This window comes from Dreissena polymorpha, chromosome 4 (assembly GCF_020536995.1).
Source record: "Dreissena polymorpha isolate Duluth1 chromosome 4, UMN_Dpol_1.0, whole genome shotgun sequence".
Lineage (NCBI taxonomy): Eukaryota > Metazoa > Mollusca > Bivalvia > Myida > Dreissenidae > Dreissena > Dreissena polymorpha.
In genome coordinates, this window is record NC_068358.1 from 48573378 (window position 1) to 48586890 (window position 13513).

Here is a 13513-nt window from a genome sequence, read left to right on the forward strand (position 1 = left end):
ACTACTACTACTACTACTACTACTACTACTACTACTACTACTACTACTACTACTACTACTACTACTAGTACTACTACTACTAGTACTACTACCACCACCACCACCACCACCATGTCTACTATTACTACTTCTACTACTACTGCCACTACTACTACTACTTTTACCACTACTACTACTACTACTACTACTACTACTACCACTACTACTACTACTACTACTACTACTACTACTTCTACTACTACTTCTACTACTACTACTACTACTACTTCTACTACTACTACTACTACTACTACTACTACTACTACTACTACTACTACTACTACTACAACTACTATTACTACTACTACTACTACTACTACTACTACTACTACTACACCACCACCACCACCACCACCACCACCACCACCACCATTCACAGTGACAAAAAACGTATTCACACAATGGCTGCTACTACAACTTATAGCCCATATAGGGGGGCATGCATGTTTTACAAACAGCCCTTGTTTCTATGGGATTTTAACCACAACTGTTCATGTTTATCTCCGACACATATTTTTAGGTCACCTGTCATGAAGTGACACAGTGAGCTTATGTGATCGTGTGATGTCCGGCGTCCGTTGTGCGTGCCTGCGTGTGTCCGTGCGTCCGTCCGTCAACAATTTGTTTGTGTAGACAGTAGAGGTCACAGTTTGCATCCAATCTTGATGAAATTTGGTCAAAATGTTTATCTTGATGAAATCCGGTTTGGGATTGTATTTGGGTCATCTGGGGTCAAAAACAAGGTCACTAGGTCAAATAATAGAACAACCTTCTGTAGACAATAGAGGTCACAGTTTTCATCCAATCTTTATGAAATTTGGTCAGAATGTTTATCTTGATGAAATCTGGGTTGGGATTTTATTTGGGTCATCTGGGGTCAAAAACTAGGTCACTAGGTCAAATAATAGAAAAACCTTGTGTAGACATTAGAGATCACAGTTTTCATCCAACCTTTATGAAATTTGGTCAGAATTCTTGATGAAATCTGGGTGGGATTGTATTTGGGTCATCTGGGGTAAAAATCTAGGTCAAATAAATAGAAAAACCTTGTGTTGACAATAGAGGTCACAGTTTTCATCCAATATTTATGAACTGTGGTCAGAATGTTTATCTTGATGAAATCTGGATTGGGATTGTATTTGGGTCATCTAGAGTCAGGAACTAGGTCACTAGGTCAAATCATAGAAAAACATTGTGTAGACAATAGAGGTCATAGTTTTCATCTGATCTTAATGAGTCAGGTGAGCGATTCAGGGCCATCATGGCCCTCTTGTTTATTTATTTCTGATGGGCTAACGGATGGAACGGATATGAACGGTAACTGACGAAAAATCTATTCTATGTGATCGATTAGCAAAGTAAAGCAGTTCAATAGCATATTGTACAGCAATATTTTAACCAAATTATATATAACTTATGTATTTGGTAGGTAAATGGTTTTCATTTATCGGCATTCAAACTATGTGCACATTTTATTTCATGTGCAAAACAGGTACATTTTTTCAGATTGTTGTATTCGGATACAGCATTTTTCGCCGATTTAATTTATGTTTGATGTCCTTAAAGCCACACAACTTATTTGGCATAGTAAATTTAAGTATAAATAAGAAGCATATTTTATCTATGCCAATTAGAATATATCTGGTGGTTACAAGGTAGAAATCCGTCTTTTTTTGCGCTTTAAAACTTAATAATAATCACGTTTGTCGAAATGGACATAGTATTCACAAGAAATTGCAACTAGAAAGACTTTAAAATAGTACAATTATTAAAGGCTCGAGGGGGGGGGGGGGCGGCACTGCCCTTTATCTCCGTTGGGTAAGTGCATCCCCAGAACCCTGGCCAAATTTTCCGGATTTTTAATTGGGGACTATCGACACCCCTGATAATATAAAATAAATTAATCCATATAATGCAATATGAAAATAATTGTTAAATGTTAGAGCACAGTCTCCAAGTATGCATACTTTAGTTAATATGGACATGCACTCAATCTAATATGGACATGCAATCAATCTAATATGGACATGCAATCAATATAATAGGGACATGCAATCAACCTGATATGGGCATGCAATCAATCTAATATGGACATGCAATCAATCTAATATGGACATGTAATCAATCTAATATGGACAATCAATCTAATACAGACATGAAATCAATCTAATATGGACATGCAATCAATCTAATATGGGCATGCAATCAATCTAATATGGACATGCAATCAATATAATATGGACATTCAATCAATCTGATATGTACATGCAATCAATCTGATATGGACATGCAATCAATCTGATATGGACATGCAATCGACCTGATATGGACATGCAACAATCTAATATGGACATGCAATCAATCTAATATGGACATGCAATCAATCTGATTTGGACATGCAATCAATCTAATATGGACATGCACTCAATCTAATGTGGACATGCAATCAATCTAATATGGACATGCAATCAATCTAATATGGACATGCAATCAATCTAATATGGACATGCACTCGATCTAATATGAGCATGCACTTAATATAATATGGACATGCAATCAATCAAATATGGACATGCACTCAATCTAATATGGACATGCACTAAATTTAATACTGACACAGGTTTTTTTGGGGGTTGTGGGGGATGGGGCCTTTAGCCCTTACATGGGGGAAATTTTACGCGTGATTTTCGACTTCGGGGGAAAAATTGTGCGCGTTATATCTTTAATGGAGGAAATATTAAGAGTCTTACTTTTACTGTTAAATGGGTTATTTTCTTTATAGATCAATGTTTCTGGTTAATTTACATTTCATTAGACAATTTTACAGTTTGTCTTCCCCTTTAACATTTCCACTAATGCTTCCAAGGCCTAATGTCCTCCTCTGTCAATAACTGGTCTGGCCCTGACAATTAAACATTGAATAAAGTGAATGTTCAAACGTTTTAAATACACTATTAATATTTAACATGTGTACTTATCAATCACAAGATGTTACCAGCAATTGATGAGGTGGGCTAAATAAAACACCTGACGAGTATATAATATTGCAATCAAGCTGTATCTCAATCAGTGATAATTTTTTATTTTTAACCAATGAGCTTTTAAAGTGCACATGTGCTGAAACCATGAGCTTTTTCCAAAATCAATGAGCTTTGTTGGTTTTTAAATTAGTAATAATAAAACTTTGAAACATCAGCGAATTTTAATGATTCATTTTAATTTCTAAAAGAAACTGTTATAACTAAAAACTTGGATGATGCTACATGTTTATTACCTTCAGCAATTCCAAATGCAGCCTTCAAAGTTAATTGATCTTGACAGGGTTTAAAGGGATCTTTTCACGCTTTGGTAAATTGACAAAATTGAAAAAAGTTGTTTCAGATTCGTAAGTTTTCGTTTTAGTTATGATATTTGTGAGGAAACAGTAATACTGAACATTAACCATGCTCTAATATAGCCATTATATGCATCTTTTGACGATTTTAAAACCTAAAAATTATAAAGCGTTGCAACGCGAAACGATTGAATAATTTGGAGAGTTCTGTTTTTGTCGTTAAATTTTGTGAAACTACGAAGATTGCTTATATAAGGTATAAAATACGTAAAGAAAGTACTCGGCGGAATAGCTCAGTAGGCTAAAGCGTTTTTACTTCAGGACTCTGGCAGGACTCCAGGGGTCACTGGTTCGAAACCTGCTCAGGGCAATGTTCTTTTCCTTTTTTTATTTTTTTCTTGATTTTTTACTGGAGCTTTTACGATCCAATGTTTACATTTATCAATATAAAGCATTTAATGAATAAGTTAAAAAAATGCCAAATTCTGTGAAAAGGCCCCTTTAAATGTTTTAGGGTGGCATTTTGACAGTTCCGAAAGCGAAAGCGGATGCAAACGTTTAGATGGTTCTTCGTCGTCTTATTCAACCTTATAGTTCTCGCAAAAAGCAGAGAACCAGTATGAAACGCAGATACGAATGACGCAGTATGACGTAGTACACATATAGCCGGTGTTACAGTAAAAATCACCTTTTGCGTTCCGATAAAATGCGGAAAAATTCGGGCTGTGTTAAGTATTGACAAGTATTTTCTAACGGAAGGGATGGGAACCATAATTGGGTACAAAACAGTGTTTTGTACGATTTCGAGCAAATTTATTGTAAAATTAAATTGTTTGGAACTGTTTTATGGAGGGGAAAAAGCTTCTGCTGGGGGGATTTTCAGGTTCCGAAAGGGGAAAAAACCAGCCTAGATTGCTGGGGGAAGAGGCTGATATTCGGCGTCTGTTATATAAGGTTAAAAAACCCTGTTACATGCACTCAATCTTATATGGACATGCACTCAATCTAATATGAACATGCACTCAATCTAATATGGACATGCACTCAATCTTATATGAACATGCACTCAATCTAATATGAACATGCACTCAATCTTATATGAACATGCACTCAATCTAATATGGACATGCACTCAATCTAATATGAACATGCACTCAATCTAATATGAACATGCACTCAATCTAATATGGACATGCAATCAATCTATTGTTTTGGAGGGTTGAGTGTGGAACTGTGGTATGCACTCATTATTTCTGTACAAGATAGGATTGCTTCACGCTTAACTTTGGGCCTCATCATAGCAAATTCTGCATCGGTACAATTTTCAATATTGCCAATACAGTTGTAGAATTTCATTCATTGGTTCTGCTTGTTGGATATTATTCCATTATTTTATTGGCTGTTGATAAAGGTCAATTAAAGGTCAAAATCTGGATGAAACAGCTACATGGTTCAGTCCAGATTCATAATGCAGAAAGAAAGATTTCTCTGTATAATCAATAAACAAATACTCCTTCTGTGATAATTAGCCTATTATAAACAGGATAACAAACAATATTCCAGTTAACTGGTTTAGAAACTGGATACCATGTTATCAGGCCCATTAGCATCTTGGTTGTGTATTCACTTTAATTTTTCTATGTTTATCAGAAATTCCTTACAGACACATTTTTCTTAGCAATGGTTCTAATGGAGTGTTACAAAGCCAAAAGAACCATTTGCCTTATGTCACTACACTACATGTATATGAAGCACAAAAAGCCAAATTTCAGCTGAATAAAACATTCCTAGAGTAATATGGTACCTTTTTCCACTAAGAGTATTTGGATTTCGCTTTAGGCACCTGTGGGTTTGGGGAAACTTTGTACAAAACATTTTTTGTTTGCCAGAATAAAGATGTAACTTGTTGTTATGTGATATGTAAACACATTGATTTAAATACAATGTCAGTTTGCAACTCTTTGCAAAAAAAGAAGTGAAATGTTTTAATAAATACAGAAAAGTTTCAATCTAGTTCATCATTTGTTCCTATGCATAAATGCCAATATTGAAATTGTAATAAGGCCAAAAACAAAAAATAGGTCCGTTTGGGGTCTCCTTGGTAAAAAAAACAGGGTCGGTAGGTAGGGATTGTTTTGTTGTTTTTTTGTCTTTCGGGTACTAGAATGGAAGGCTACTAAAGCTTATTATAAGAAATACATGTATATCTAGCTTTGTTTGCTTGATATTACATCTTATATGAACGAAAATGAACGAATTTGTTTTAATTTTTTTAATTTTTTTTTTGGGGGGGGGGGAACCCCGATAAAAAGTTGAGGGTCGGCGCCAATTCGGGAGACACGGTGGGGAGACCCGAAACGGACCTATTTTTTTGTTTGCCTAGTCAGCCTAATTTATTTGTTTGTAACGTAAATGTATTTATAATGCTACTCAGTATTGATTTGGTATTGACTCTCACTTTAATAATTTACATTAAATTCCAATGCTGCTTAGAATTTTATTCTGCATCAAATCTCACAAAGATTTTTGTTTTCTTTCTCAACAGGAGGTGCCTATTACATGATCTCAAGAAGTCTGGGCCCTGAATATGGTGGCTCTATTGGTGTGATCTTCTCTATTGCAAATGCTGTTGCTGTTGCCATGTATGTCGTTGGCTTTGCCGAGACTGTGAGAGATTTGTTGCGGGTAAGTATAACATGGTATAAAGCAGGTCTTATTTTCACCAAACTGTTCGTCAGCAATTGTGTAATGGCTTGATTGTCAGTCAAGCGTCACTTGCCCAGAAGGATTCTGTTGATCTTTTTAGCAGCATCAAGTTTTGGTTCTTCCCACAAAAATACTGCATAGTATCTTTTTCAACCAAGGGCTATCCATGCTATTGAGTGGAAATACAAAGGATCAAAAGTAACCAGCCCATTCTGTCAAGCTTTGCTTTATCTTTACTTTTCTTACTTATCATTGTTAGTCCTGTGAAACTGAAATAATCCCAGCGTTGTAATTTTCCTGATTTGAATTTTTCCAGTAAATGCCCAAACTAACCCCATTTTACAAATATGAGAGCCCAGTTTCCTATAGCTATGAGGTTATATATAATCCCTTTAATGTATATTCATATTCAAATCAAATATATACCAACACATTGTTATGAATGTGCCTTCAGTTATGCTTCATAACCAGATAATTGAAAATAAACTGTGCCTTTAATGCTTTATTAAATTTTTTAGCTTAACCCATTTATGCCTAGCGTCTAGAAAAAAAGGCCTTGGCAAACAGCGTAGACCCAGATGAGACGCCGCATGCTAAAAGGAATTTCTATAAGAAATATTCTAAATATATAAATAAATATGTCTAGACATCCCTGATTTTGGACATATTTTGATCCAATTTAGAAGGATGGGAGAGTCCACTAGGCATATATGGATTAATTGTAGACAGCAGTTTAGTTGTGTCATATGAAACATTTTCGTCCAATAACTTCATAAAAACATACTGTTTCTTCATTAAAATATTGTAGCATCTGTTGTATGTGATTTCAGGATCATGGTGCCATTATGGTTGATGAGCAGAATGACATCCGTATTATCGGATGTATCACTGTCACAGTTCTCCTCGTCATAGCCATTATAGGGCTGGAATGGGAAACAAGGGTGCGTGAACAGTCAGGGAGAGAAACGAGAATATTGCGTGATGTCATGATTATGTCTCACAATCTGGGTTTTGGCATAACTACTTTCTAGGAAATGTTTTACACTTTATAGCCTTTCTCCTTGTTCATTCTAAAATGTTAAAAGTAATTAGGGTGCAGTGCCCCAGAGAAATGTTTACATGGGGAAAATACATAATTAATTTGATAAAAGAATATATCTTGAATCCCTATGTATGAATACGCATTGAAAACATGGCAGTAAGTATTAGGAATATGATAATGTGCGTGTATGTGTTGTTGACATTAATTTTGAAAGTTATTTGTACTAATGGTATATACTTTCAGTACATCAAATAGCGATATTCCTAGAAAATCATGACTTTATATTTCGATTGAAAGCCACAAATAAAAAACATTGTTATACTTCTTTGCAACAGCTGACAATCATGTGTTTTATATTTACTGTAGCTTATTGCTGATAATTGCGTGTTTTATTATTGTTTCAATAATGCAGCAATACTAATTTTTAATTTGCTAATATACCATATTAAGAGATTCAAAAATAAAGTTTTTATACGCCCGTATAAAATACGGGACGTATTATGTGAAACCCCGCGGCGGGCGGCGGGCGGCGGGCGGCGGGCGGCGGGCGGAAGGCATCACTTTGTCCGGACTCTAATTCAAATTGTATTCATCCGATCTTCACCAAACTTGGTCAGCAGTTGCATCTAGTTGATATCTAGGCCAAGTTCGAATATGGGTCATGCCGGGTCAAAAACTAGGTCATAGGGTCAATAAGTGCATTTTCAAAGGGGCCACTTTGTCCGGACTCTATTTCAAATTGTATTCATCCGATCTTCACCAAACTTGGTCAGCAGTTGCATCTAGTTGATATCTAGGCCAAGTTCGAATATGGGTCATGCCGGGTCAAAAACTAGGTCATAGGGTCAATTAGTGCATTTTCAACGGCGCCACTTTGTCCGGACTCTAATTCAAATTGTATTCATCCGATCTTCACCAAACTTGGTCAGCAGTTGCATCTAGTTGATATCTAGGCCAAGTTCGAATATGGGTCATGCCGGGTCAAAAACTAGGTCATAGGGTCAATAAGTGCATTTTCAAAGGGGCCACTTTGTCCGGACTCTATTTCAAATTGTATTCATCCGATCTTCACCAAACTTGGTCAGCAGTTGCATCTAGTTGATATCTAGGCCAAGTTCGAATATGGGTCATGCCGGGTCAAAAACTAGGTCATAGGGTCAATTAGTGCATTTTCAACGGCGCCACTTTGTCCGGACTCTAATTCAAATTGTATTCATCCGATCTTCACCAAACTTGGTCAGTAGTTGCATCTAGTTGATATCTAGGTCAAGTCCGAATATGGGTCATGCTGGGTCAAAAACTAGGTCAAAGGGTCAATTAGTGCATTTTACTTTGTCCGGACTCTAATTCAAATTGTATTCATCCGATCTTCACCAAACTTGGTCAGCAGTTGCATCTAGTTGATATCTAGGCCAAGTTCGAATATGGGTTATGCCGGGTCAAAAACTAGGTCACAGGGTCACTTAGTGCATTTCAAGCATTAAGCATGGTGTCCGCTCTCTAATTGAATTAGTTTTTTTCCAATCTTCACCAAACTTGGTCAGAAGTTGTATCTGGACAATGTCTAGGTCAAGTTCGAATATGGGTCATGCCGGGTCAAAAACTAGGTAACGGGGTCACTAAGTGCATTTCAAGCATTTAGCATGGTGTCGGCTCTCTAATTGAAGTAGTTTTCATCCGATCTTCACCACATTTGGTCAGAAGTTGTGTCTAGACAATATCTAGGTCAAGTTCAAATATGGGTCATGTCAGGTCAAAAACTAGATCACGAGGTCACTTAGTGCATTTCAAGCATTAAGCATGGTGTCCGCTCTCTAATTGAAGTAGTTTTCATCTGATCTTCACCAAATTTGGTCAGAAGTTGTGTCTAGATGATATGTAGGTCAAGTTCAAATATGGGTCATGGTAAAGTTATCAAGTTGTCCAAAACCTTCAAACGGGCGTATCTTGTGACAGTTTGGCACTCTTGTTTAACCATGAAAAAATATTGTATAGCCACAAGTGTCAGAGTGTTTACTTGAGACAAAATGACAATTTTCTCTTTGCATTTGGTTAACAAAGTTCAAAGTGACACAGAACACAAGGTTATCGTGATAATCCTAAAGTCAGTAACTGGACACTTAAAAACCCTGACATTATAATATGTGCATGATTAAGACCTTGAACAATGGTGGGAAATTTACCATTTAAATAATGAGTGTTTAATGTAAAAAAATAATTGAAATCAAAATCAGACATTAAAATAGAAAATAGCCCTAAAAAGTGATCCTGGCCTCTGAGAAGGGGTTAGCAAATGTTTCTTCCTATAGTTTTTAGCTTGGCTGTTTTCGGAGAAAACCTGAGGTATTGTCATAGCCAACTCGTCGTCCGCCCTTCTAAAACCTTAACATTGGCTCTAAAATCAAAGTGCTTCCACCTACAACTTTGAAACTTCATATGTAGATGCACCTTGATGAGTTCTACACGCCACACCAATTTTTGGGTCACTAGGTCTAAGGTCAAGGTCATTGTGATCTCTAATATAAAACTTTAACATAGGCTCTAAAATCAAAGTGCTTCCACCTACAACTTTGAAACTTCATATGTACATGTACCTTGGTGAGTTCTACACACTACACCCATTTTCGGGTCGCTAGGTCAAAGGTCAAGGTCACTGTGACCTCTTATATATAATTCTTTAACAAAGGCTCTAAAATCTTAAGTGCTTCCACCAACAACTTTGAAACTTTATGTGTAGATGCACCTTCATCAGTTCTACATGCCACACCCATTTTTGGGTCACTAAGTCAAAGGTCAAGGTCACTGTGACCTCTAATATTAAACTTTTACATAGGCTCTAAAATCAAAGTGCTTTTCTTCTGACAAGCTTTCATTTTTAGCGAGGCTGTTTTCGGAGAAAACCCGAGCTATTGTCATAGCCAGCTCGTCCGCTGTCCACTGTCCACCGTAGGCGTCGTGCTAAAACCTTAACATTGGCTCTAAAATCAAAGTGCTTCCACCTACAACTTTGAAACTTCATATGTAGATGCACCTTGATGAGTTCTACACGCCACACCCATTTTTGGGTCACTAGGTCAAAGGTCAAGGTCACTGTGACCTCTAATATCAAACTTACATAGGCTCTAAAATCAAAGTGCTTCCACCTATAACTTTGAAACTTCATATGTAGTTGCACCTTGATGAGTTCTACATGCCACACCCATTTTTGGGTCACTAGGTCAAGGTCACTGTGACCTCTAATATTAAACTTTAACAAAAACCTTAACATTGCCTCTAAAATCAAAGTGCTAAGTGCTTCCACCTACAACTTTGAAACTTCATATGTAGATGCACCTTGATGAGTTCTACTCGCCACACCCAATTTGGGTCACTAGGTCAAAGGTCAAGGTCACTGTGACCTCTTAAAAAAAAAAAAAATCTGACAAGCTTTCGCAGCCGAGCGTTGCACCCGTTATGCGGTGCTCTTGTTTCAAAACTGCACCCACAGCCGAGCGTTGGCGACTGCTATGTGGTGCTCTTGTTATTGTTATACATGTTGTTTAGGTGACAAACCTAAAACAAATCTGTGTTATTAGAAGATATTTAAGTAATATTTTGTTATAAACAAAGTGGTTTATGTTTGTACTCCTTGATCATTATACAAGAATAGCTGTTCACCATGTAGAGTCCTTGTTCTGTCAGGCCCAGCTGGTGTTGTTGGCAGTGCTGTTGATTGCCATTGCCAACTTTGTTGTGGGCACCTTCATCCCTCCCAGTGAGAGGAAGTTAGCCCGCGGATTTGTTGGCTACAGAGGTAGGTTACCATGGAGATGTACAAAAAATTGTTGCATGTATCAAGGGAACTATAATGAGCATACAGTCCAACCCCTACTTCCGGTCACCCCTGTGCCGCGACCGTCGATAAACACTATATAATGCACCCCTCTTAAGAGGTAACCCCGTTTCTCCGGCCAGCGGTCAGCAATTTTGCATCCGAAATGTTTAATTTCCCCCATATAAGTGGTCACGCGCGAGTAAGTCAGTCATGTACATTGGCAAAATTACACCGACGCAACGTCGAAAAATCGATATGTACTTCCAGTCTGCGGTTTAGGCTCTGTAGTACTGAAGCGTGATGTGTGATAAACATTTTGAAAGCCAGTTTGCAAATTGCAATTAATTAGCGGCGGATCATCGGGTTATCAGGTTAAAACCAATATGCGACCGTTTGATCTTTTTGTTTCCGCACATGCAAATATTACCTATTATTACTGGAAAATAGATTCTTAATTTATAATTTATTATTTGTAGCTGTTGAATCATACTATTTCAAGCACACATTTATGACAATTATCAGCTAATTAAAAGTTAAAAAGAACGACGAAACTTTTAACCGAAATCAAATGATCTACATGTTCTCTGTGCTACAAAGTTTTTATCCAAAAATCAATACATGCACGCTTTCCATGGGTATAGCGTGACATTGTACATTGGTGCATAATTTTCGCGCGCTTTTGTCGGGACAAAGGAAATACATGAGGACTTTTTTGATGTTGAATTTGTGAACGTCTCGTTAACATAAAACAATCGGGAGTGTGTTTCGGATTACAAATTATTATTTTCATTTGGGAATTAAACAAAACATTTATATTTGTTTTATATTTACAATTATTTCAATATTATTTTGATAAAACCCTTTACGCGGCGAAAAATGTTTGTATAATATTATGCATGAAAAGCACGATTACCAGGAGGATTACACCCGGTTGGTATTATCAGTCTCTTAACTAACTGGCCACGATTTTATCGTGGAGGAGATCACTGTCCGGACCAATTTGAGCGGTCGGTATTACAAAGCCATAAAACTGCAATAAACCAATTACATTATTGATTGATAGTAACACGGGAGTTATTCACGCATAACTGATTCACACCTGTTCCCATCTTAAGTGCATTGGGGCCATACAACGCGCATTGTGTAAACAATGAATCATGAGAATGATTCATTTTCATTGACTTGATTCTGATGATGATGATGATATTGATGATGATTAGAAAGATGAATAGAATATTGTTTTGAATGAAATGTTGTTTTATAGCTGAGTTTAGAAAGGAAGAAATAAAATTATTTTAAGTCTATACATTGTTCAGTACATGTACAAATATTTACCATTTTGTATATACAAAAAATGAACAGTTGGCAATGCACTCATCAACTCCAGACTCCCTATGACCCAACCCCCTCCTAAGAGGCCACCCCGCTTAAGCAGCCAATTTGGCCGTTTCCCTTGACTGGCTGCTTAAGAGGGGTTGGACTGTATGTAATATGGAATACATATCATGAATTTTGTTTCAAGTGATTTCAAAATTTGTAATGTGTTTCTTTGCTTAGGTTTTATTGTCCCCTACCGGTTTCACCGGAGGGGACTTATGGTTTTCGCTCTGTGAGTCTGTCTGTCTGTCTGTCTGTCACACTTTTCTGGATCCTGCGATAACTTTAAAAGTTCTTGAAACATGGATAGATGGCAATATGGACATTATGCACGTCATTTCATTTTGTTCCTATGTCAAAAATTCTGGTTGCTATGGAAACAAATATATATAAAAATCTGACAATGGTGGAATTTCTGACAATGGTGGAGCCGGTATAGGGGACATATATTGCTTGGCAATAGTTTTGTTTTAATAAACATTATTTGTACCAATACCCATAGCATCATTATGTATATTTCATTAAATAACAATCTCTATGTTTTATTTAAAAGATATCACCGTTATGGAAATAGGATATTTTTTAAGTGTAAGGAGAATATTTTTTTCTTTTCTACATGTGTACTTTGAAATAAGAATATTTATATAAATCAAAAGGAAATTTTGACCAGTAACAATAAATATAACAATTGTGTCATGCTCGAAACTTTAAAAGAGATGTTTTAGCATGAACAATTACAAAGGACATCTTTGTGTCTGAACATTTATATGGCACATTATTTCGTTTTAACAGTTAGAAAGGATTTATTTTGTTCTTACAAACTACTAATATAGCATGTAATTATAAGTTTCTTTTACTAAAAAAATGTTAAAACATCCAATGCCACAAAAAGAATGTTGTTTCTTGCCAGCATGTTTTGTCTCTACATCTGGACATGCATGCATTTTATTTTTGTGCCAGTTAAGGTTCGGTCATTATGCAATGTTGTTATGAAAGGCATTTGCCATAATGTGACAGTTATTGATGTGTAGCCTCTTGGCTGAGTGAGGTTTGTTTACTTTACACTCTGGCATTATTGTTTCTTAATCCATGAACTATATTATTATAATCTTGTGTTGTCAATTATTTTGTGAAGAAAAAAATGAATTTTACTTTGAGAAGAGGAACATAAAATATTTGCATATTTAAGTACAGTAGATTC

General features: G+C 36.4%; 1 protein-coding gene and 1 long non-coding RNA gene across 3 annotated transcripts in view; both read left to right on the plus strand.

Moving 5' to 3' along the window:
- LOC127878151 (solute carrier family 12 member 2-like) overlaps nt 1-13513 on the plus strand; it is a 116093-nt gene that overhangs the window by 44734 nt on the left and 57846 nt on the right. For both annotated transcript variants that reach the window (XM_052424596.1, XM_052424598.1), the window contains exons 4-6: nt 5919-6058; nt 6910-7020; nt 10803-10914. In XM_052424596.1, the coding sequence (XP_052280556.1) occupies nt 5919-6058; nt 6910-7020; nt 10803-10914 (363 nt within the window). The remainder of the gene's footprint in view (nt 1-5918; nt 6059-6909; nt 7021-10802; nt 10915-13513) is intronic.
- Nucleotides 7655-8872, plus strand: LOC127878169 (uncharacterized). The gene is made up of 2 exons (XR_008048755.1): nt 7655-8113; nt 8270-8872. It is a non-coding gene; the product is annotated as an uncharacterized LOC127878169 (long non-coding RNA).